This window comes from Pyrus communis, chromosome 12, assembly GCF_963583255.1.
Source record: "Pyrus communis chromosome 12, drPyrComm1.1, whole genome shotgun sequence".
In the NCBI taxonomy this organism is placed as follows: domain Eukaryota; kingdom Viridiplantae; phylum Streptophyta; class Magnoliopsida; order Rosales; family Rosaceae; genus Pyrus; species Pyrus communis.
Window position 1 is genome coordinate 15553033 of NC_084814.1, and position 22972 is coordinate 15576004.

Here is a 22972-nt window from a genome sequence, read left to right on the forward strand (position 1 = left end):
GCCTCATCTCCAGCTTCAACTTTTAGCCACCGCCCCTTGCGTTTGCTCGGGGTAGGTGGCAACCTGCTACTTCCTCCTCTTTCTAGTCTTCTTCTTCCCTCATTTACCGTTTTCTTCTTTTTCCTCCCCTCTCACTTCCTCTGCATCCATATCTTCCTCTCCTCTTTCCAGTCTCATTCTTTTGTTTTATTCATGATTCTCCCCGAGTTTATCTCAGTTCTTCCTTAATCGAGTCTCAACTATCCATTGAGCTTGTCTCAAGTTTGGGCTCCATGCCCCTTATCCGGCGTCTTTTGCCCACTTTTACTACTTTATGTCTTTTAATTTTCTGTCTTCTCTCTTCCTTAGTTATGATACTCCATCCTCATCCCACCATGTACTCAGATAGGCGGGCTCCGATCAAGAATTGGATACCAAATCCACTACCCTCCTTCACTTTCCTTTTCCCAACCGGCATGCCTATGTCGAATCCCTATCAAGGCCAAGTATTGGGTATTTTACATACCTCCTTAGCCTCACTCTCTACCCGTATGATACTTTGTTTGTATATATTTGCAGGGGTTTGTGAAGGGGACTTGGATCTGGTGTCTACTTTCTCGGGTCGAAGTTTGGCTTCCTCCGAAGATGTGACAGCAGCGACAATCTGGTTTATGCAGGTTGAGGTAAGGGTTCTTTTGTTTTTGCAACCTTTGGGCCTATGTTTGTGACGGCCTCCCGTTGTATCTTGGGCTGCAGCTGTCATTTTACTTGGACCATTAGTTACATAAGGAAAGGAAGTAAAAAATTGTGAAGTAAAACATTATTGTTTCCTAGTTACGGAAGGGTAAAAATGTCCAAGAAGCTAATTAGGCTTCGTATGAACTCTTGGCTAAAATCCAATCCACAGCAGGAGACTTTTTTCTTCCTCCATCTATGCTTAAAAAGGGTAATGTTACGAAAGTCGATTACTTGGCCAGCAAGGAAAAATTTCCTGATTTAGAACATATTTCTTGAAAATCTGTATAAATACTGATAAAAGGGTACAAACACATCATCGACCGAAAAAAAACCATAAGTTATCTCTCTCTCAACAATGGAAGCAGCTCCTCCATGCCCAGAAGAGGAAGCTTCAACAGAGTTGACTTTCTAGACGAAACAAGAAGAGAAAACCAGAGGCAGAGTGCCCGAATCCGAAACGCGAGAAACTAGCCTTGGATGATCATAACACCAACAAGAAGGGTGATCTAAGAAAAAAACAACTGCAATGTTTTCCCGCCTGAGCCCGCATGACGCTTGGGAAATCAAGAAAACCCTCCAAGCCAGCGATCTCCGAAACTTGCTGATCTTGGAAACAAATGTTGTCAAGAACCTCATTTTTTCTTGCTTGGCCAACAAGACTGCCCAAAGGGTCGAGACCAAAGCGGGCGCACAAGTCGTACGGTTCACGGCTGCAACACGTTTTCCAAGCATCGAAAGGAATCGCCGGCCAAGAGTTACGCTTTCGATGAAGATTGGAACCAAGAGTTTGTGAAGAGGAGGGAATTGAAAGAAGGTGATGAAATTGGACTTGGTTTGTACACACCTATACCCAGTGGCGAAGCTACATAGGGGCAAGGGCGGGCCATCGCTCCTCCGCTCGTTGGAAAACAAGCCCAGGAACGTCCCTTTGTTTCGGCCAGAAACTGGAAAGTATGGTGGTTTCTGACCTTTGCTGCTGTGCAGCACCCTCTGCGCGCAGCAAGGTTTGATTCATAAAAGAAAAAATATTTATTTAAGCAAAGCGACACTGTTTTATTGCTTTATTAAAACAAAATAATAATAAAAAAATATTGGAGGACACCCAACCCAACCTGTTTTACTGCAGCAGGGTTTGGTTTCTGGCCTTTGCTGCTGTGCAGCGTTCCCATTAGCCATTACCCCATTTTCCATCAGAGCCCCAATTCCCAGCAATCACCAAAAGCCACGGTATTAGTCTGAACACCCAACCCAACCCGTTCCGTTGGCCCTTCCATTCCAACCGCCATGCCAACTTCCATTTCAGTCGTCATCCAGCCGCCACGCCATCCTTCCCAATTTTAGGTAAATTTTTTATTTTTCAAATCCTAATTAACTATTTAATACGAATTTTTGTTTAATTAGTATTGAATCATAGGGTAATAAATTAATATGGTTATTGATTATTGATTGATTAACTGAATTATTGAATCAGTTTAATTGAATTGTTGGTTTGATTAGTTGTTAGTCATATTAGTATGGTCTGAGAGTCAAAGAGTTTTTTTTCCATCATACTGTTACTTAATAAAACGATACTACAAGAAAAAACAGTGCTAAATCCTTGCACGCTTTTGTTTGTTTTAATAAGTTATGAAAAACAGTACTATATAAAAGGATTTGAATGTGCCATTTTTTTTAACTTGGATATTTTAAGTTCGCCCCTCCCCTGACATATTTTGACCTCGCCACTGCCCACACCTTCCAAATTCATGTTTACTTTCTCTGTACTTAAAGGGGCATGTCTGGTTCATGATCAAGAATAATTTTACCTTGCAACTAATTTCGGAATTAACTAGTTGTAACTAGTTAGTTACTTTCCCTTCTCCATTCGTCGTGACGTCGAGTTTATATAGCGACAGTGCTGTAATCAATTAGGTTAAATAGTTCTAAGTAATGACATTATGTTGAAATAGTATTTGTTGTTTAGATTTGGCAGATCTGTACGTATTCGAGTACTCTATATTCCTCCTGTAGCTCTACGCCTATTGTGATGTTTTAATCTTCCAAGTCTGCTTCGATTTCCTTTCTTTGTCCTTTTGATTTTATTTTATGATATAACGATATGCTTTGGTTGAAGTGAGCACTTCACTATATATAGTACTAGTGGTCCATAGAATTATTTAAACACTGTTAATTTTGTTTTATATTAATAACCTTTGTCAAACTCTTTTGTGAATACCCTTTTTTGCTACTTCATGACTTTGTAAAAACTTTCTAGAATGCACAATCGAGGAGCTTCTGTCTAAACCATCGCGTTAATATGTCATACCAGATCAATTTTAAGCACATAATAAATTAAAATTTCCAAGAATATTTTGCCCCTTAAATGTGAATGACACTTTTTTTTTTTTTTTGGACAAACAAAGTATAATTCATTAAAGAGAAAGCTAATACAAGGTAAGGTCAACACCAAAAAAGAGTCCAGAAAAGTCAAGCAAAAGCCCAACACCATAAACGAAAATTACAATGAAAAGTCCAGAAAAGCCAAGCAAAAGTTCAACACCATAAATGAAAATTACAATGAGAAGGGCCCAAAGTGAGCAGCCCATAGCAACAACCAAATCGAAAACCATAGACAGCCACCTCCACCAACACAGCCGCATCGCCACTGCGGATCCGTCACCATCACCCGGAAAAAGGGCCAAAGAACCAAAAGGATGAACGGAAAATGGGGGTAGGCAAGTTACCCGCGTTGGAAGCGCTCCCATAATCCTACCAAATAGTGCAAAAAGCACTTAAAATTCTGCAAAGCAGCAAGGGTAGATGGTAGGAGATTCATGGTGAGAAGCGATGATTGGAGAAGAACAAGGCAAAGAAAACAGATTTGAGATAAACGCAGGGAATACTGAGACCAAGCTTAAAGCAACCTGAGACACAAAATGCTTAGACAGAAAGCAAACAAAAGCTAAAAGCATAAATAGATAAACTAAATCTCCAACCTTGGTGGCTTGGAGAGGGAAAAACTGTGGTGGAGCTGGAGGAAAAAGGGGAGATGGGAAAATCGGGAGGATAGACAACGAAAGAAGGGGAGCAAAAAAGGAAACAAGGGTGGAGAAAAGGGAAGAGGAAGAAGGGCGAAAAAATAGGAAGAGATAGACAAAAGGGATGAAAATATAGGGTGGACGAATGAGGAAGATAAAGGAGGAGGAGGAGGGGAGGGCTAGGCTGCCGCCAACCACAAGCCTGAGCAAATAGGCCGACGGCAAAGGAGGTTTCAGAGGTTATGCGCTTTACTTTGGGGGAAAGAGATGGCACAGAGTCATAGGTGAAAAGCATCTGCAAACACCACTACTTTGAAGTCCTAAGGGGGTGTTTGTTTGACCGAATTAGGGGGGACTGGATTAGACTAGACTAATTGCTAGTGTAGTCTCATGTTTGGTTTGCACAAGGATTATGTTTAATGGGATTAGATGGGACTCGCTGGGATTAAAGACTTCGTTAGGAGTTCTTAGCCAAGAACCCCAATTTCGACCGGACTCGTAAGACCACCTGCAAGAGAAAACCTCGCTCTTCCTACAAAAGAGAGTCGTCGCCATCACTCCTGCTCCCTCCTTGCCCTTCTTCCTCATCCTCGTCCTCATCTCTACATCTTGCTTGCCCTCATCAGCATCCTGGTCACCCTCCACCTAAATCACCCCTCATCTTCCCCCGTTCGATCCCAGTCGAAGTAACCCTCTCTCTCCCCGTCTCTCAGTCTCTCTAGTTCTTTTGAATTTTTTCCATCTGTTTTTTTATTTTTTTTATTTATTTATGGAATCTGGGTTTATTGAAAGGTGTTAATTTTAGAATTTAAGTTGAGTTTTTGCAGGTTGTATAATGTGATTTAGTTAAGGTTTATGTGTTAGAGTTTGTCAATCTGTTAAATTTTATGGACTGATTGGATTCTACCCATTGCGTTGACTATTTGATGGGTTTCAAGCAGATTGCTATGTGTGTGTGTGTAGTGTGCAATGTGCAATGTGCTCCAGGGCTCCAGGGACAATGACATCGAGAAAGAGCCCCTACTTGTAATTTCCAGCGAAGAAGAAGAAGAAATAGTCCCTGCTTGTAATTTCCGAAGAAGAAGAAGAAGAAAGTAGTCCCTGTTTGGACCCAATTTGAGTTGTTTGTGCTAATTTGGTGTCGGATTTGTGAATTGCATGTTGAAAATTTTATTATCCTACTTTTTAGTCCGACACTACACCAACCGCATCACTAAGTTAATCCAGCTTAGTCTAGTCTAAGTCAATCCAGCTTAATCTATGCAGCTAGTCTAGTCTGAGACAATCCGGTGCAAACAAACACACCCTAAATGTAAATGACACATAAAAGGTTAGAATATATCACAATTTGGTCACGGGTGACATTACACCACGATTCGTTCAGGGGTGGCATTAAAATCACGATTCGTGTACGGTACATATACTTGGTAGATTAAACCACACTCATCTAATTAACGACACATATAATAATGCAAGGGTAATATACAAACTGAGCTTCATTTCTCTTATTTCTCATCAAATATGACATGTAGATACATAGACCAAAAGTCCACTACAAACATACATAATTATGTTTCAAGTCTCCCACCAATCAATGTCTTGCTTACCGTAATAATATAGAATCACTCAAAATATAAGGTCCATAATAAACTCCATAATTTCTCCATTTTTTTTCTCATATATATATATATATATTACTAATACTATAAGATATAGAGAACTGTTATTGACACTCTAAAAATTTCATTTGGCACTCCTCACAAGTATATTTTTCTTTTTAAATACAGAAAGTTTGGAATGCAAAATGAGAATTTTAGGAGTGTTAATTCTAAGATATAATATTAGAACTATAAGAGCTATATGTGACATTGACCTTAATTAAGTACTGCTCACCATATTCACATGCCAGCCCTCTCAAACCACAATATCGACATCTTCTTTTCCGCATTGGCCACCCTTGCCTATTTTTGCCAAAATAGGCGTCAAATCTCTAGGGTGCACGTTAACCCTGAGGCCATACTTCATGAACAATGTCAATGACATCTTCTGCTCAACCCGGTGGCCTGGCACCACCGCGAGCCTGTGCCTCAGCAGCACCGCTGCCGCGATTGACTTCATTTGCAAGTAAGCTAAATCCTTGCCTAAGCAAATTCTCGGACCGGCATTGAAAGATACAAATTTGTAAGAATCTTGTGCCTCCATTTTTTTGCCATCAGAAGACAACCACCTCTCCGGCTTAAACTCTAGGCAATCTTCACCCCAAATGAACTTCATGCGACTGATTGCGTAGATTGAATATGTGATTGAAGATCCGGCCGGTACAAAAGTCCCGCTCGGCAAAATGTCGTCGTTGATTGTCTGCTTGGAGTCTTGTGGAACGGAAGGGTAAAGCCTTAGGGTCTCGGACAATGCGGCCTTAAGGTATGTCAGTCGATCAACTTCTTCAAAGAACAAGGGCTCTTTCACCCACTTGGAAGTATCACTGCCACGTGTCTCCATCAGAACGGTGCAAATTTCAGAAAGGATTTTCTCCTCAACTTGTGGGTTTTGAATCACCAACCAAAAGAACCAACTCAGCGCGACCGATGACGTGTCACGTCCAGCTAGGATGAAGTTGAGCGCCACCTGTTGGAGGAATTTGTCGGAGTAGGAATTTTTCTTCATGAACCGAGACAACAAGTCATCATGTGGGGTCCCATTGCAAAGACCTTGTTGCTGGCTTTCCAACTCGAGCTTACGCGCGTTGATGATGGCAGATAGGTATTTATCGATGCGATGGAGGCTATGGTTCAAGCTGACTTCCATTCCGAGCCCAAGCCACTTTTTGAACTTCCAAATGATTTCCGGCAAGATAAAGCGTTGCAACGTGGCTTCCGTGGCTCCGTCGAAAGCATTTGCGAATTCATTTTCGGGAAGGCCCGGAGCTAGCGTCTGTGGGTCTTTCCCGAAGGCCAACCCGCATATGTTATCGAAAGTGAGCCGGAGCAAGAGATCTTGAAGATCTACAGGCTTAGCTTCGTTCTGAGCCGTCTCAAGAACCGGGCAAAACCTAAGCTCGATGGCTCGGCTCACCCAACGGGCCATGGCTTGGCGGAGCGTTCGGGTGGTGAATTCCAGTGCCGCCGTCTTGCGCTGGAACAGCCACGTGTCACCATCACTGTTGAAGATCCCATCACCAAGCAGGTCATGGAACACAGCTTGCCAGGTAGGACCCTTGGGGTAATTATCAAACCGAAGCTTCAGAATGTGCTCCAAGTTCTTGGGGTCGCATGTGACAGTCACAAGCCCTTGCTTGCGTGCCAGGAAGGGAATGGCACAGGTGCACGTCTGGTACGTGCCACCGCACGCGCGGAGATTATCGGCGATCCAGTCGTGCATCCGGTTCACGTTCTGGATGAGACCCGGGAGGCTGCCGACTACCGGCCAGACACGTGGACCGTACATTGACCGTGAGATCATCTTGAACCAAAATAAATACGCCGCTATGGCTGATAAGATCATTAAAGCCATTGATGCCTCCATCTAATAACTGATTAGCAAGCCCCCGCTTGAAAATATTTAAACCACTTCACTTCCCAGTAATACGAAAGTTAACCCCTGACCCAAGTAATTAAACTGATCCAAGAAAAAATGGACGGACAAGCAAGAACATGAAAAATTAAGTAACAAAATGAAAAACCCGAATCGAAACTGAAAGGCGAAAGAAATCCCAGATAAATTGTGAAGAAAAATGAATATCTGGCAGGCTAGGGTTTGGAATGTGAGATCTGGATTAGGGTTCTGCGACAATGTGCATGATGAAGGAGAAGAAGAAGAAGAAGAAGATGGAGAGTGAGGCAATGAATAAAAGGAAAGGAAAAGAAAAAATGTCACTTATAACACGACAGAGGAGGGGAGAAGAGGGGCCGGAGAATAATTAGGGAGGCTGAAAAAGCGGTTCGTTTCTCTTTTTCTTTCTTTTCAGTCCATTAATTTCCTTTCGCTTTCTCTCAATTTCTGTCATATCATTCATATACATATGTATACATACATACACACTTACACACACACATATACAAGAGAAATCATCTAGAAACTGTCAAAATTTATAATTAATACTAGCGGAGGTAGTTGGCCACCCTTCCTATGTAAAAATTTTATAAATTAATTATAAACGTGTATGGATATAATATCCCATATATTTCAATAGTAATGGAGATGAACAAAAACCTATATTATCACCTTTCTGTCAATCTCTCTGTCTAGAAACGATGGAGCTTTAGAGGAAAATCCCATGAATTTCTCACCTAACTTGGAGGAAAGTGCACCTTCATCTTAAATTTTCGCATTCAATGAAGCAGTGTGGGAGTTATTGAGATTAGTTGAGCAAGCCGTATACATGTGTACTATTGTGTGCATTTGTATGCATGGGAGACATGGAATGGTGAATGAATAACGACTCTATGTACTTATGTAGCTTCCATATATATAGCTTATCCCTGATGAAATTTACGTGGTTTTGGGTCGAGATTTCGTAAGAAACACTTTTAGGCATTTGAGTTACAAGAATCTTATCGATCTAGAAAATTACAGTTACTGAAGTGTACTAGATTCACAGTTTAGTAATTATAATGAGAAATAAATAAGTAGAGAATTTAGAGTTACAAGAGTATGTTTATAAAAGTATAAAACTACATAGTTTTTCAATATAAATACAATATTATCATGGAAAATAAATGAGCAAAATTCAGGATACAATAAGCCCTCGAGTCTAGCTCATATCTGAAAATGGGTTAGGCTTAGGCATACAAATGATTTGATTCCTTCCATTGTAATTTAAAAGAATTCGGGTACAATACTGATGTTATCGTCGAGTATGAAAACTTTCATTTGTTGCCATTTCTTTTTCTTTATTTATTGCGACAACAATATTTGAGTAGAGTGGAAATTTCAGTTGTCACTTAGTCAATCATATATTGTCATCAAACTCATTACATATGAACATAACTTCTACTAGAAATGAAGGCGAGTACCAAGCTGTGATACTCTGACAATTTGATTTTATGCAATTATAAATTTAGAGCAGATTGTTGACATGGGAGTGCTTGTTTGGTTGGGTGAGCTAACCACCAACATTTATTTTGAGCATACCAGCTTATACGGTGTTGCTTTTATCTCGAGGACAGTCGTTGCAATCCGTCCATAATGTTTGGCAAGAAAAGTCGTCCAATATATATTTTGATGTTCACTTTCGGAGTAATACTGTACCTCTCAGTGGCTTTTTCCTCATGTTATGGGTCGTATTATAAGACCCGAATATTTTAGAAAGTTTAATGTAATATCAATGAGGTTTTAGTGACCTAACTAGAAACAACATTGAATATAATGACAGGAATAGTTCATGAAAGTATAACTCGAGTAGTATTTCCGATATGAGGGGTTTGAGGAAGAAGAAAACAAGAACTTGAGGGCTTTGGAGAAAAATATGTGAGAAAAGGGAGAGTAAATATGTAATTTTATACCTGTGGGACCTTTGCACGACGAAGACTTCGTCGCACAAAGCTCATGGTAATTACTTCTTCGTCGCACAAAGCTCGTGGTAATTACTTGGCCTTAAATGGCTCACCTACCATTTCATAGCACCTTGGGCGATGAACACTTCATCACACAAAGTTTTCGCGGAAAAATGGTCGTTGCGCAAGATGTTGGCACCAAATCTCCCTCTATCTGCGTTTTTTTTCAACCTTTGCGTGACAAACATATGGTGTCGTCCAGCAAATGGTTTTTTATACTAGTGATCCCTAAACCCATATTTGAAGGTTCTTGTCTTTCAATTATATAACTTCGTTCAATTTTCTACAAAATTTATTAAATATAACCAGATTTTCATTTTTGCCCTTAAACTCAAATGACAGATGTTCTTGTCAGATTTTATCTTGTGTTGCTCTGTTGGTCATTTTTACTAACTTCGTTTATTTTTCTTAAATTATGAAATATAGTGCAGCACAAAATAGAATTAGACAATAACAATTATTAGACATGGCATTCGTGTCGTGTTTCCCTTGTTCGTGTCATTTTCGTAACACATCCGATATCTTAACAGATCGTGTCGTGTAACATCTATTAAGGTAAACGGGGTAATATAACCCAACTCGAAATCGACCCATTAATATTATCAAGTAATATGAACCACCCGTTACTCATTAAAAAAAATATTTTAAATCAATAAATAATGAAAATGAAAAATATAATTTGACCCAAAAAAAAATAGAAAACATAATACCAAATTAGTATATGCATATTGACACACCCCGACCTAAGGAGGGCATGCTGGTCGTCACGTGAGAGTGACGTAACCATGTGCACAGTACGGAAGCTAAGAAGATAAATAGAATTACGAATAAATAAAAATCGAATCACTAGCAATACGCTAAAAGAATTCCATACTTCTTACTATACACTGATCAACGAAAGCCAAAAACCCTTTACCTCTAGGATGTTTTCGTAAAATCACGCTTTTAAAATTTGTAAAATCATAAAAGTTTGGGACAGGCTGTGACATATATCACATTGTCACATAAATATTACTTCAAAACATATAAAAAAAATATTTCTCTTTCAAGTATTACATACCCCAAAATAAGAGCTTAGTAAAAAAAACATTAGTACATTACTACAAAATACCAAATGTTCAAGGATATACAAAATGAAAGGAGTTGCGTTTCAAGGTTGAGAATACAATCACAAACGTTTATATATGCTTTCACACGGTGATGTACCTATCCTAAACCTTAGAGGATACAATCACGAGAGTTTGCCTATTTTTTAACATTTTTTACACTTATAAATAAATTATTAATTTTTTAATATGTTTGGTATTTTTAAATTACTTGATATGTTTTTATACTAAAAATAAATAAATAAATAAAACTTGAATTAAGAATACCTAATACATATTTCATATTTCATATAATACATATACACACACTATGGCTATTGTATTTTATAGTAAGTTTATTTTATTAGTTTAAAAAATGGTAAATTACACTTTCATAAAAATGGTAAACCCTAAACCTGAGGTATGAAAGTGTAATTTACCCTTTAAAAAATTAAAATTATCAAAATAAAATTTTTCTTAACATATTGAAACGGGGTACCCATGTATCACCCACGTGTAAACCTATTAAGGACTCGTTATTAACGGGTTTTTATAGTATGACCCGATAACAACTTGATTAGTTATCATATCAACCCGAAACCCGTTGTTTCATGTTATTTACGTGTCGTGTAAGGGGTCATATAAGAAATTGCCAAAGTCTAACAATTATTATGAGTTTAGGGGTCAAAAGGAAAACTAAGCTTTACACTAACTAAGATCTTTACTTACTCTTTAGGATGACTCAAACAAGAATATAGGCTAAACAAAGGAAGCTTATATAAACAAGTAATCTTTATAGATATCTCAACCAAGTATGAGTTATACAAAGGATATGTACACATATTTATAGGCCTGGGAAGAACTCTCTGGAATCTTTCTTAGAACTATCAGGAAACAAGAGACATCTTCCTCTTTTGGTCTTCCTAACATTATCCATAAAAATATAATGGGTCTTGTACTTAGCCACATGCAATATTCAATGTCTAGTAGCTAGTTGTGGAGCCAATGTCATCTAGCCATTATCGACATGGATGGGACAGGACTTGGACGCTATTTGTCAATAAACTCGTTTCATGTAAGTTACTCTCTTAAAACAGAGAGTTTGTAAACTCCAATAATAGAGCTTTCTCTCCATGTTCAAGACTAGAATACTTTGAATTCGAAAGTGTTACTCATCTCAAATTACTGACTAAGATATCATTTCTATGAGTTCGAAAATGCTGTTATTTTGTATTATCTCAATTGACCACCAAGTGTCTCACCTTCCTCATAGCGGGAAATATACAGAATGAGAGCAAGGCAATCAGCATTCTTTTTCTTTCTCTTGTGAAAAAAATAACGAGAAAGAATTTGAATAGCTCAAATAAATAACCAAAAAATATATATCATTGGGAGTCAAAGTCATAATCAGGGATGGAACCAGAAATTTGCCTTCGGGGTATATTTTGAACAAACAAAATAAAATAATATAGACTCTCAATATATTGGCATGTGTGGGTTGTAGTTTGTAGCTGCTGAGTACCTCATCATGTTCGAGTTGATAAAAACCTAGTTTGCAGATGAGCAAATTGAGCAAATTGTTAACCAAGTGAAGTAGCCATCGTTACTGCTACATCAAAAGAGAATGCAGAACCGCATAATAATGATGGTGAAAGTCCGTTTCAGCAGAGCCGGAATATTAAATTTCACCGAATCAGGTGGGCAAAGAGCAGGAAGAAGACCACAATTTAAGTTCTGCATACAAGAAACAAGGTGTTTGCTCCCTAAATTCACCATGGGCCTCGCAAGCATGCCAGAAATTTACTCAAACATGAAATTGGTGGGTGCAGGCGCGCCACTACTAAATGCCACTAGTAGACGAGATTTGAATGATTGAGGTTGCGCCTGAATTCGACTTCCAACCAAGAGATTGTGCCATTAAGTGGGAGTGGCTCAAATCAAGGTTCTTTATTTGCCTTAAAGATAAGGAATTTTCTTATATGAAGAGATGGAACAATATGTAAATGGCAAGGTTGCTGGAAGTGCAACTGATAGAGGAAAGTAAATGATTGGTATTGTGGATTGCTTGTAATTTAAATGACTGAAAAGGAGTTGTACATGAACTACAAAGGAAATCGATACTACTAGTGAGTAGCAGAGCTAATAAACAAGGAAAGTAATGGATGCTTGGCTAAAGCTAAATGTCTACAAGGAAGCTAACGAGCTGATTTGAGTAGAGTTGATTGATTGGTTATTTGAGTGTCCATAATCCTTCTGCCTCTGCTCCTTTATATAGAGATCTGAAAAAGCCTCATTGCTGACAACACCAATCCAACCCGAATGCATTTCATTTGCTAGCTTGCATGTGGAATAATATCTAAAAAGGGCAACTTGTATTTCCACATGTTTCTAGCATATGTCTCCACCACTTGCAATAAACTAATAATTAAAAGAAGCAAGCTGGCTTCTTTCACATGTCTTCTGCAAGAATGTCTATGTGCTTTCCAATCCACTTGAAAGCATGCAATTGTTTTGTTTAAACAAAACTCTTGGCAAACCTCCACCACCCAAACGAAAGGGAAAAGCAATATTATAATGTTTAAACTATCCCACTTGAAGCCAAATATCTCTCCAAGTTCAATGTTTTGCCCCATCATCCTCCAAATGCCATATTTGCCATATTTAGCCTGAATGACACATTTTAGGTGTAAACAGAAGCCCCCCAAGTTTTATAAATTTGAGCAAAGTTTGCGAAACTTACAACTCTCACAAGCTCTTCCAGAAGATCGAGTATGAAGAACACATGGAAAAAGCCTCGCCACCAAGCCATATTTTCTTTTGTAGCAATTGGGAATAATGCTTGGTTTGGAAAGCCATTGAGAAACTTGTATGAACTTGTAGCATCAAAAAGTCATCATTCCTTTGCATGGCCTTCCACGTACTGATCAGAAAGGGCAACTTTGTTTGCTATGATTTTCCAACAGCCTTGGTGGCTCCAATGCTGTTAGGAATGATGTTGAAGGAAGAGGCACGTCTACCTCTTCAGCCCTTCTGTCGTTGATAAACTTGGCAAGGAAAGCAAGGCAATTGGTAGTGCAACTAGCATTGGAAAGAATGTTGTTGCCTGGCTTGTATTCCTTCTCGTTGATACCAAAAAAACATAGGAGTATCCTTGTCCGTTACAGAGATAATAAACTGGAAAAGTGCCCCAAGTCGAGGTAAATTGGAAAATACAGGAAAAGAGGGAGAAGAGAGAAACTTGGGCAACTATTCTTTTTATTCTTCTTTTTCTTTTTGCCTCTTTTCATATAATATAATACAATATAAAGTCCAATCGGGCCAAGTGCTCAGATTCTCTTTTTATTTCTTTTCATATAATATTAGGGCTGGAAAAAAATCCCAAAAATCCCAAACCAAACCGAAAAAATCCCGATCCCAAACCGAAAAAATCCCAAACCAAAATTCTCGAAATTTTCGGTATGGGATTCGGTATTGCATCTCCATTTTTTCGGTATTCCCATACCGAATAGAATTAAATATTATATATATATATATATATTATTTTTTAATATATCAAGGAAACAAGGAAACAAAGGAGCAAAGACCATTATGCATGCATGAACATATCAGTATACATATATTAGATATATACACGAACAAGGTGGGTACAGGGCATGCAATTAGTTGAGCTCAAATTTTTTTCTTTTGTTTTCGAGTACACAATATGGTTGTTCTTTCAGACATGGGCGCCGCCAAAATTTTCATTTAATTACAACTATGTGGAGGAGGAATCAAAGTTGGAATGTGGGGTGAGATGGCATTAGATTTTTTGATATGATATGCTCGTTCTGTCAAATTATTGGCATTAATCAGTATATATTATCATAATTATTGGATATGATTTGTTTGTTCAACTGGCATGGCTTTTGGCATTTTTCCAGTCATTCATCTCTTAGTAAAACTGTATACGTGTTTCGTTTTCTGCATAATATGTCAAATTTTAGCCCAAAAACATAATATGTCAAATTTTAGTCCAAAAGCCCAAAAGCATTTCGGGATTCCCGATTTGTCCCGAAATCCCGAAATTATTTCGGGATTCCCGAAAATTGGGATTCCCGAAAATTTGGTTTGGGATTGGTATTGAATTTGGGATTCCCAAAAATTTCGGTTTGAGAATCGGGACAAGAGTTTCGGTATGGGATCCCATACCGAACCACCCCTATATAATATCATGCAATATAAGCATATATATATATGTAGCCCTTTCGGCCAAAGTGAAAGACAAGATAGGGAGAAAGAGAAAGGAAGAAAAAGAAAGAAAAAGAAAAGGAAAGAGGGAGAGACCCTCTTTCGGGCAAAAGGGACGGGAAAGATAAAGAAAAGGAAAAGATGGAGAGAGAGAAAGAAATAATAAAAAAGCAAGAAAAGAAAGAGAGAGACACCCTTCCGGGCAAAAAAGGGACAAAAGAGAGAAATAATAGAAAAAGAAAATAAAGCAGAACCTCTCTTAAAATATCAGCCGATGCAATGGCGAGGATTATTTACTTTTATAATCTCTCTATTATTTGATGTTCTTTTATTTAAACGATTATAGTTAAATCAGATCAATATTTTATAGTAATTTTTTAATAAAAATAATAAAATAAAAAATAATATATGAGAGAAAAGAATAAAAAAAAATAGAAATAGAAAGATAGAGAATCCCTTCCGTGGCAGGGTACATAAGTTCAAAGAGATCAAACTTCTGCAGTGTCAGTTTGTTCAGAATCCTCAGAGTCTTCCACACGCGATCCTTATCAGATAGAGTACCCCTTTCCAGCTGACCATGGTACCTCAGCTTTAATTAAAGTAGAAGCGGGCCCTCCCCCTTGGTGCTGTCCTCGCAAATTAAGCCTGATTTGCATCTTGCTATCTGCAATCAAACCGATTATCCCAAGACCATTCTTCTTTAGGAGCAACTTCAACCCCCCCCCCCCCCCCCCCAACCCATTTATCCACTACAGTGAACAGTAATAGACCCTAATGAACAGTAATAGGCCAAAGCATCTCCACCCCAAAAAAAATGTGCTGGCACCCAGTCCATTTAAAATATTAAATATTTTTTTTATAAAATAATAAATAAAAAAAATAGTTTTAATTTCGGATAGGATTTTTAACCAATCTCGTCACGCCACGTATCATTATCCGAACGTACTATTTTGTGAATAGATTTCTTCTAAGATTTTCAACCAATCCCGACAACCCACGTGTCACTTCCTGTTTACAATAATTTAGGCAAGATTTCGATAAGATTTTTAACCAATCTTGTCACGCCACGTGTCATTATCCGAACGTACTATTTTGTAGATAGATTTCTGATAAGATTTTCAACCAATCCCGACACGCCACATGTCACTTCATGTTTACAATAATTTAGCCAAGATTTCGATAAGATTTTCAACCAATCACGTAGTGCCACGTGGCATTGTCCAGAACCTCATCTTCTTCTTTTTTTTGTCCATATAAACCCTACATCCCTACATCCATCCTCACACTAAACTCAATCCTTTTTTTTTAGCTCAGAATTCTTCTTTATCGTTTTCAAATCTTGAGTTCTTACAATGTCTTCTTCAAGGAGAGCGTATAAACAGTTGCAAGAGCAGCAGAAAAGGTTGTTGGCACAACAGGAAGAATTGGTCAATCTTGACCAAGGTGGAGGTGGAGATGAGGCCTTCGCAATGGAGAAAGATGAGGATGATCACCATAGAAGGCGGAGGGCCTCACATTCCCGCCGTATCATGGAAGCTATGGGTCAGATAGCCAAACCCAGACGTGCGGCAAACATCGATAGAAGAAGGGAAAGACGAGGTAAAGATCTCTTGGAAGATTATTTTATTCCCAACAGCGTTTTCCCTTATCATGTTTTTAGACGTCATTTTAGAATGCAACGAAGTTTGTTCGATAAAATCATGAGTGATGTTTGCAACCATGATCCATATTTTGTGCAAAAAGATGATGTTTTTCATGTTCTAGGTCTTCTTCCTGAGCAAAAAATTACGGCTGTCTTGCGAATGCTTGCATATGGAGCATCTGCAGATCAAGTGGATGAGATCGCAAGGATGGGAAAAATAACAGTTCTGGAGTCCCTAATGCGGTTTTGCTCTGCAATTGAAGCCCTCTACACCAATGAGTACCTTCGGCAACCCACGCCAAGGGACATGCGAAGGCTTCTGAGGAAGGGTGAGATGCAAGGCTTCCCTGGCATGATTGGAAGCATCAACTGCATGCACTGGACATGGAAAAACTGTCCAAGTGCGTGGCAAGGAGCTTATGGCGACAGAAAATGAGCCAAAAGCATCATTTTGGAAGCGGTGGCTTCTTTTGATACATGGATTTGGCATGCTTTTTTTGGTGTTCCAGGAGCTCAGAATGACCTAAATGTCCTTGCCCAATCTCCAGTGTTTGACGAACTGCTACAAGGAAATGGGCCGAGATGCACATATTAGGTTAATGGTAATAAATACGAGGGACCATACTACCTTGCAGATGGTATTTACCCAAGGTGGTCAACATTTGTCAAAACAGTGCCACATCCGCAGAGTGAAAAAGAGAAACACTTCGCAAAGTGTCAAGAAGGGTGTAGGAAAGATGTCGAGCGTTGTTTTGGTATCCTGCAAGCTCATTGGGCTATTGTCAGGGCGGCAACTAGAATGTTTGATGTCGAGGCTCTTCGATCCATCATGATGACGTGTATTATTCTCCACAACATGATTGTTGAAGACGAGTATGATTATGATGCCGTCGATGAATACGAGCCGGATCTGATGAACAACTCAAGAACACAAATCTACTATGCTCATGACCGGACTGAAGATCCCGTGCAACAGGAGCCGTTGGAACGGGATGGACGTTACAATGAATTGATCGTTCAGCGGTACACTTCATTGCAAGAGCCATACTGGCACATAACCCGCCAGAATGACTTGATTGACTATCAGTGGGGATTGCACGAAGGCGAAGATAATTAAAATAAGGCTTGTGGTTGAAGAATAAAGTGTATTGTTTTTTAAGTAATCTTATTTAGTGTGTTTTTTTTTTTTAAGTTTACATGGTGAGGTTATGTAATTTTATTTGGTATTTTTTTTAAATGTTTATTTGGTGAGTTTATGTAATCTTATTCAAATATTTAAATAAAGTACAAAAATTACATAAGAAATTAAATAAATTTCTAAAAATAAATAAGAAATTACATAAGAAATTAAATAAAGTTCTAAAAATGTTAAGAAATTACATAACAAATTAAATACAGTAGTACAAATAAATGCGAAATTATACAAAGTCTGTGGAGTTAGGATATGTGGTGCTAGGATCTTGGTTGCTAGGATTTCTGTAGCTAGAACCCCCTTGACTTGTTTCGGCATCTCTTGCACGCCTCCTTCGCACGACATCTCTTTTTTCTGATGTCCAAAAATATTTTGAATTCGGAGACAGTCCTACTAGAGACTTGTTCATAGTGTCACGATCTGTTTGAGCCATCCTTTCTTCTCTAAGCATCTCATTCTCTCGATGAAGTGCTTCTCTAATCATCTCGTTCTCTCGATTAACTATTTCTCTTTGTCTCTCAGTCGCCGCATCATGAGCCTCATTATCTGCTATTATTGCTGCCATAGCAGTAGCTTTTTCCTCATCTCTAGCCTTTTCCCATGTCATGTTCAGTTCACCTTGACGAGCAAGTTCCTCCATATATTTAGTGTAGTCGTTTTTGGAAGAACTACCTTTTTTCTTTGATGCCTTTTTACCTTGAGGCCTGAGGGACTGACGAGTCGGTTGGGTCTCTGGCACTTCTTCAGGCGTCCCTTCCGTGTCTTCAAATGTGTTGGCTTCTTGTTCTGCTGTGTCTGCTTCTGGCGAACTGTGTAGATCCATACCGTGCATGACAACTTCTGGACCGGTTGCCACAATTTTGTATCTAGGGCAATCTTTGACAATTTGCCAACATTCTCATTTGTTGAATGATTTGTTACGGTTCTTTGCATTGTAGAATGCTTGTGCTTGTAGTGTCTATAAAAATGTGGGATACGATAGTATTAAAAAATATGGGTGTAACACAAATAAATAAATTAAAATATTGATGTGGGTGTAACACAAATAAATAAATTAAAATATTGATGGGCGTGGAATGCATATTACATAGAAATTACATAAGAAATTAAATAAATTAAAATATTGATGTGGGTGGAATGCATATAAATAAATAAAAATATTGTTACCTCATCCGCTAAACTTGTCCCACTACGCAGATTACCAGAAGCATGAGAGATGGCGTTTTTCCAACAAGTAAAGGATGCGTTGAGTTTTTTCCAACGACCTTGAAGACCTTGACTAGATCTGGCATCTTTTCCATGTACATCGCAAAACGATTTCGTAATTTTATTCCACATTTCTCGCTTATCCATCTCATTACCCGTAATCGAGTCATGAGTAGTGCGAACCCAACATTCACACAACGTAACATCTTCAATGAGCTTCCACGAAGCCCTTTTTTTCTCTCAAAGTGTACAAAATATTCAAATGTAGAAAGTGTAGAAAGTGTAGAAAATATTGAAATGTGGTGTAAGGTGGAAGATGAGGGTTAGGTATTTATAGGAAAAAAAATTAATTTTTTACAATTTTTCTGTATTTTTTTTTAAACAATTTTTAATAAATTTTAATGTTGTAATTAATCTAGACCGTTGGATTTGAAAAATAATCAAATCCAACAGCCAATCAGCTGCCACGCGGCCAACGGTCAAAATTCTGACCGTTGGGCCTTTTTTTTTTTTTAAATTTTATTTTTGGTGAAAAAAATGTGGACCGTTGATCTGTGATCGGACGGTCCATTTTAAAAGTCAAATTTAAATTTTTTTTACCGTTGGAAATCCAACGGCCTACAAAAACTAGCCGTTGGAAATCCAACGACTCTGAGGAGGGCCACGTAGCCCTCAGCTGTTTGAAGCCAAGTTGGACTGAGACGCGGGGCCCGCCGCCTGCAACGCTGTCTCCTACTCGCGCCCAGTTGCGAGTGTTGTGCACGCGCCAGCGTTTTGGACCGGCTTCTGGGTCTGTCCGAAATGGGCTGGCCTGCTGCCTGGCATGGGCTGGGTGCCAAGTTGTTTCACGGACTGGAGCTTTTGGACAAGGTGCCGGGCTGTTAATTGGACAGGGTGCTGGGCAAAAAACCCTCCGGTGGATCTGCTCTAAAGGCAGGAACTGGTGCAGAAATGTCATGCCAATCTGGGATGCGGGCTCCGAATAATCGATTTTGGGCTGGAGATGGAGTTGGAGATTAAGACCTCAGCTCTGGCCTTCACCACTGAAAATTCAGCTTCAATTTCTTCCTTTTACTTTTAGAATTTCATCAGGGCCCATTACGTTTCACCATGTTGACGCAAACATAATTTACATTATCATAACTAGTATCACATCCCATCACCAAGCCAAGTTACGCCGCATCAGTCCGTATCACACGTAAGAGAGCGAGGCAGGCTGGCAATTCGGTCATTTTAATTTCAGATAGGGGAACTACTGAAGCTTCAAAATGCAGATTTCTGCTTCTTTGTTCCTGCAATGGCCATAAAAGTACAAGCAACAACAGCGAAGAAGACTAAGAGAGATCATGACAAGAATTTGGAAAGACATGACAGCATATAATTGCTTCTGCCATAACTAATTTGTTTTTACGTCACCTAAACAAGATGCACAATATCATTAGTGTTTATCATGTGAAACAGCTACATCACACAGAACAAGGCCATTCTCTACTCAAAATTATATGAATTTTAACCATATTTGATTTGGGAAATCTTAAAACCAAATATTACAGACAAGGAGCCATCTCACATGCTAAGCAAAAAGGAATCAGATAATATCACAACCTCCAGGCTCCACACACAAAAAATATATAGAAAAATATAGAGAGAAACGGAAACTTGTCAACGAAGGTTCAGTGCAAAGAAAATATGAAAGGGGGTAAACATCAATGATATAACTAGAACTCATTAAATTCCTCCAATAAATCATTTATATTCAATTGGCAAACTTGTAAAAGTATCACACAAAAGAATGATATACTTCACAAGCTACAAGATCATTTACAAACAAATCAAGCTAGGAAATAATGTTACAACAAAATGTGACTGATTCTGGATGATATCATCACTGATCTACCAATTCCCAAAAAATTCTATTGGATCAAAAACCTCGAGCTGAATTCTGCCAGACCTCAACAGTTTGCTGATCCTTCCTGGTCATGAACATCTTGTTCCCTCCGAAAGCCATGTTTGTTATCCTGGAACCGCCCATATCCTTCATTCTCCCCATTAAATTCTTCCTAAAGAGCCTTTCCACCTCCGTCCCGTTTTTACCGCTCTTCTGAGAGCCCACCACAACCTCTGACCATAGCTCTACATTTCCTCCCTTGCTACAGAAGACTTGGCTTCCATGACTTTCAATCTTGCACCCGGAACCTTCCTTCTTCCCATTTACTACTTTCTTCGTTTCACCAAGAGAAACCCATGGATTCTCCGCACCCATGTTTCTCAAATCCGCAAAGAACATCCCGCCTGTATTCACACCAATCTTGAATATTGATGACAAGTTATCTGAAACCGTGACATCGGAAAAGCAATCAACTTTCTCTTGTATCTCCCAAACTACATTGCCAGACCTTGTATCCCAAAATCTAATGTTGCCCAAAACTCCTGAAGGTCCACTGTGAGACCCGGACGCCATCAACAGACCATAACCCGAAACCCAATTCAGTTTCGTGGCCGGTATTGCTGAGTTAATCTCGGCACCATAAATTTCGTAATGACCAATCTCATTAACAGGGCTCAAGCTATTCAAATCATATATCATAATTGAATTCGAGTTCCTCCGAACTGATTCGAAACTAGCAAAGAGAAACTCAGGCGATGACCCAATTGCTTGTACTGTTGACCCGGACCGAGTCACATTCTCCCAATTCAGAGTATCCTTCACAAACCCATTTTCAAGGTCAAGAATTTGGAGCCCCGAGAAGTCCGTGGCTCCCACCGCGGCCGTCCTCGGCGATATCGCCAGCATCGAATCGACGGCGGTGAATTGGGTCAAAATCGTTGACTTTTTCCTCAGCGACCAATCAAAAGACGTGATTTTGCTGCCGTGAGCAACATGGACCGAACCAAACGGCGTCGTGGCAATCGACGACGGCGAGTCTCGGCCGTTCAAGGGCAAAATCAAAGACTTTTCGAGGTTAAAAGCATCGAAATGCGATGGGTTCGACAGCGAATTTATCAGAAACGTTTCGATGCCATAAAATTGGGATTCGAAAATTAGGTCCTGGATGTCAAGGGATTTTGCCTTTGAGGGCAAATTACCTGTTCGGAGAAGCGAGAGGAGGATCGAGAAGAGCTCTGGGTCTCGATCAATGAAAGGCGGAGCGAGTTGAGCTGAGGCCAACTCGGAAATCCGGGAGAAGAGCGAGTCCGGCCCGGCAAGGTTCAGGGTTTGCTTGGTGGTCTGGAAGAGCTGGCCGCCAACGTCTATGGTGGCGATGTTGGACTCGGACTTGGTATGCTTAAACCCGTTTCTGGGAAGCCCCGAATTAGCGGCAGGCGGCATGAACTTGAGCATGTTTTGTTCCCGAATTGCCCCGAAGAACCTAGTTTCTTAACGACCCAGAAGCGAAAATTGGCAGAGGAATAAGGGGTAGGATCAGAAATGTGGAAAAGAGCGGCGGCGGTTGTCGCTTTGGAGGAGGTGGAGTTTGGTGGTGGAGAAATTGTGGGCGTTTGGTATTTAAGGGGCTGAGCTTCTTTTTCTTTTGACTTCTAGAAGGTATGACCTCAGGCGTGTTTTGTGTTTTGCGGTCAACCAAAGGTGGCGATAAATTTAAAAAATAAAAAATAAAAAATCCTAAAAGCATTTTTTATTAGCACCCCCAGCATTGAATACATCATTCTTTAAAATCTCCGATATTAGAAAGTTAGGAAGGTAGTTTGGTGTCTCGAAACTTCACAAAAAATAATTGGACTATAAAGCCTCTCAAACAAAAAAATCCACAACTAGTTGAAAATAATAGAAACAAAATAAAAGGGGTATTTTTGTCAAAAACAAAAAAGAAAAATATGTTAAACAAAAAGAGAATAAAAAATTAGAAAAAAGAAAAAGAAAAGAGAAGATAAACGTGGGGAACCGTTTTGCGGAAGGGGAGATAAACGCGAACGTGTAGTGGTGTTCAGGAGGAAAAGAAATGCCTAATCGTGCAAAAAGAAGCAGTTTGCGGGATGAGAGATATATAGAAGGAAGGACACAAAATTGTTGGATAATTCCATGCAGAGGAATTTCCTCGTGCAAAACTGTAAGGTTCGTTGCCTTAGAAACTCGACAAGAGTAGAGGAATTTCCAACACAAGAAGGAAGGGAGCAGTTGGGTTTTTCGCATGTTTTGCTTCTCCCAACTAGAGCAATTCACTTTTGATATTAGTGGCTGCTGTAAATCACCACACTATTTTCATTGTTTCTAGCACTTAGTTATGTTTTTTTATCTTGCAAATTTATGAACAAGGATTGGGTATCTCTCTGGTGATTGTGTTGGTGAAGCCATATAATTGTTTTGGGAGTTT

At 39.2% G+C, this 22972-nt stretch overlaps 2 protein-coding genes across 2 annotated transcripts; both read right to left on the reverse strand.

The window, feature by feature from the left end:
- Positions 1-5212: 5212 nt before the first annotated feature.
- LOC137711008 (cytochrome P450 86A22-like) lies at positions 5213-7584 on the reverse strand. Its single transcript, XM_068450197.1, has one exon. The coding sequence runs from the start codon at positions 7254-7256 to the stop codon at positions 5649-5651; it is 1608 nt and encodes a 535-aa protein (XP_068306298.1). The 5' UTR covers positions 7257-7584; the 3' UTR covers positions 5213-5648.
- Positions 7585-20418: 12834 nt separating this feature from the next.
- On the reverse strand, positions 20419-22107 carry LOC137711480 (BTB/POZ domain-containing protein At5g41330-like). The gene has a single exon (XM_068450726.1). The coding sequence runs from the start codon at positions 21979-21981 to the stop codon at positions 20560-20562; it is 1422 nt and encodes a 473-aa protein (XP_068306827.1). The 5' UTR covers positions 21982-22107; the 3' UTR covers positions 20419-20559.
- Positions 22108-22972: the final 865 nt, after the last annotated feature.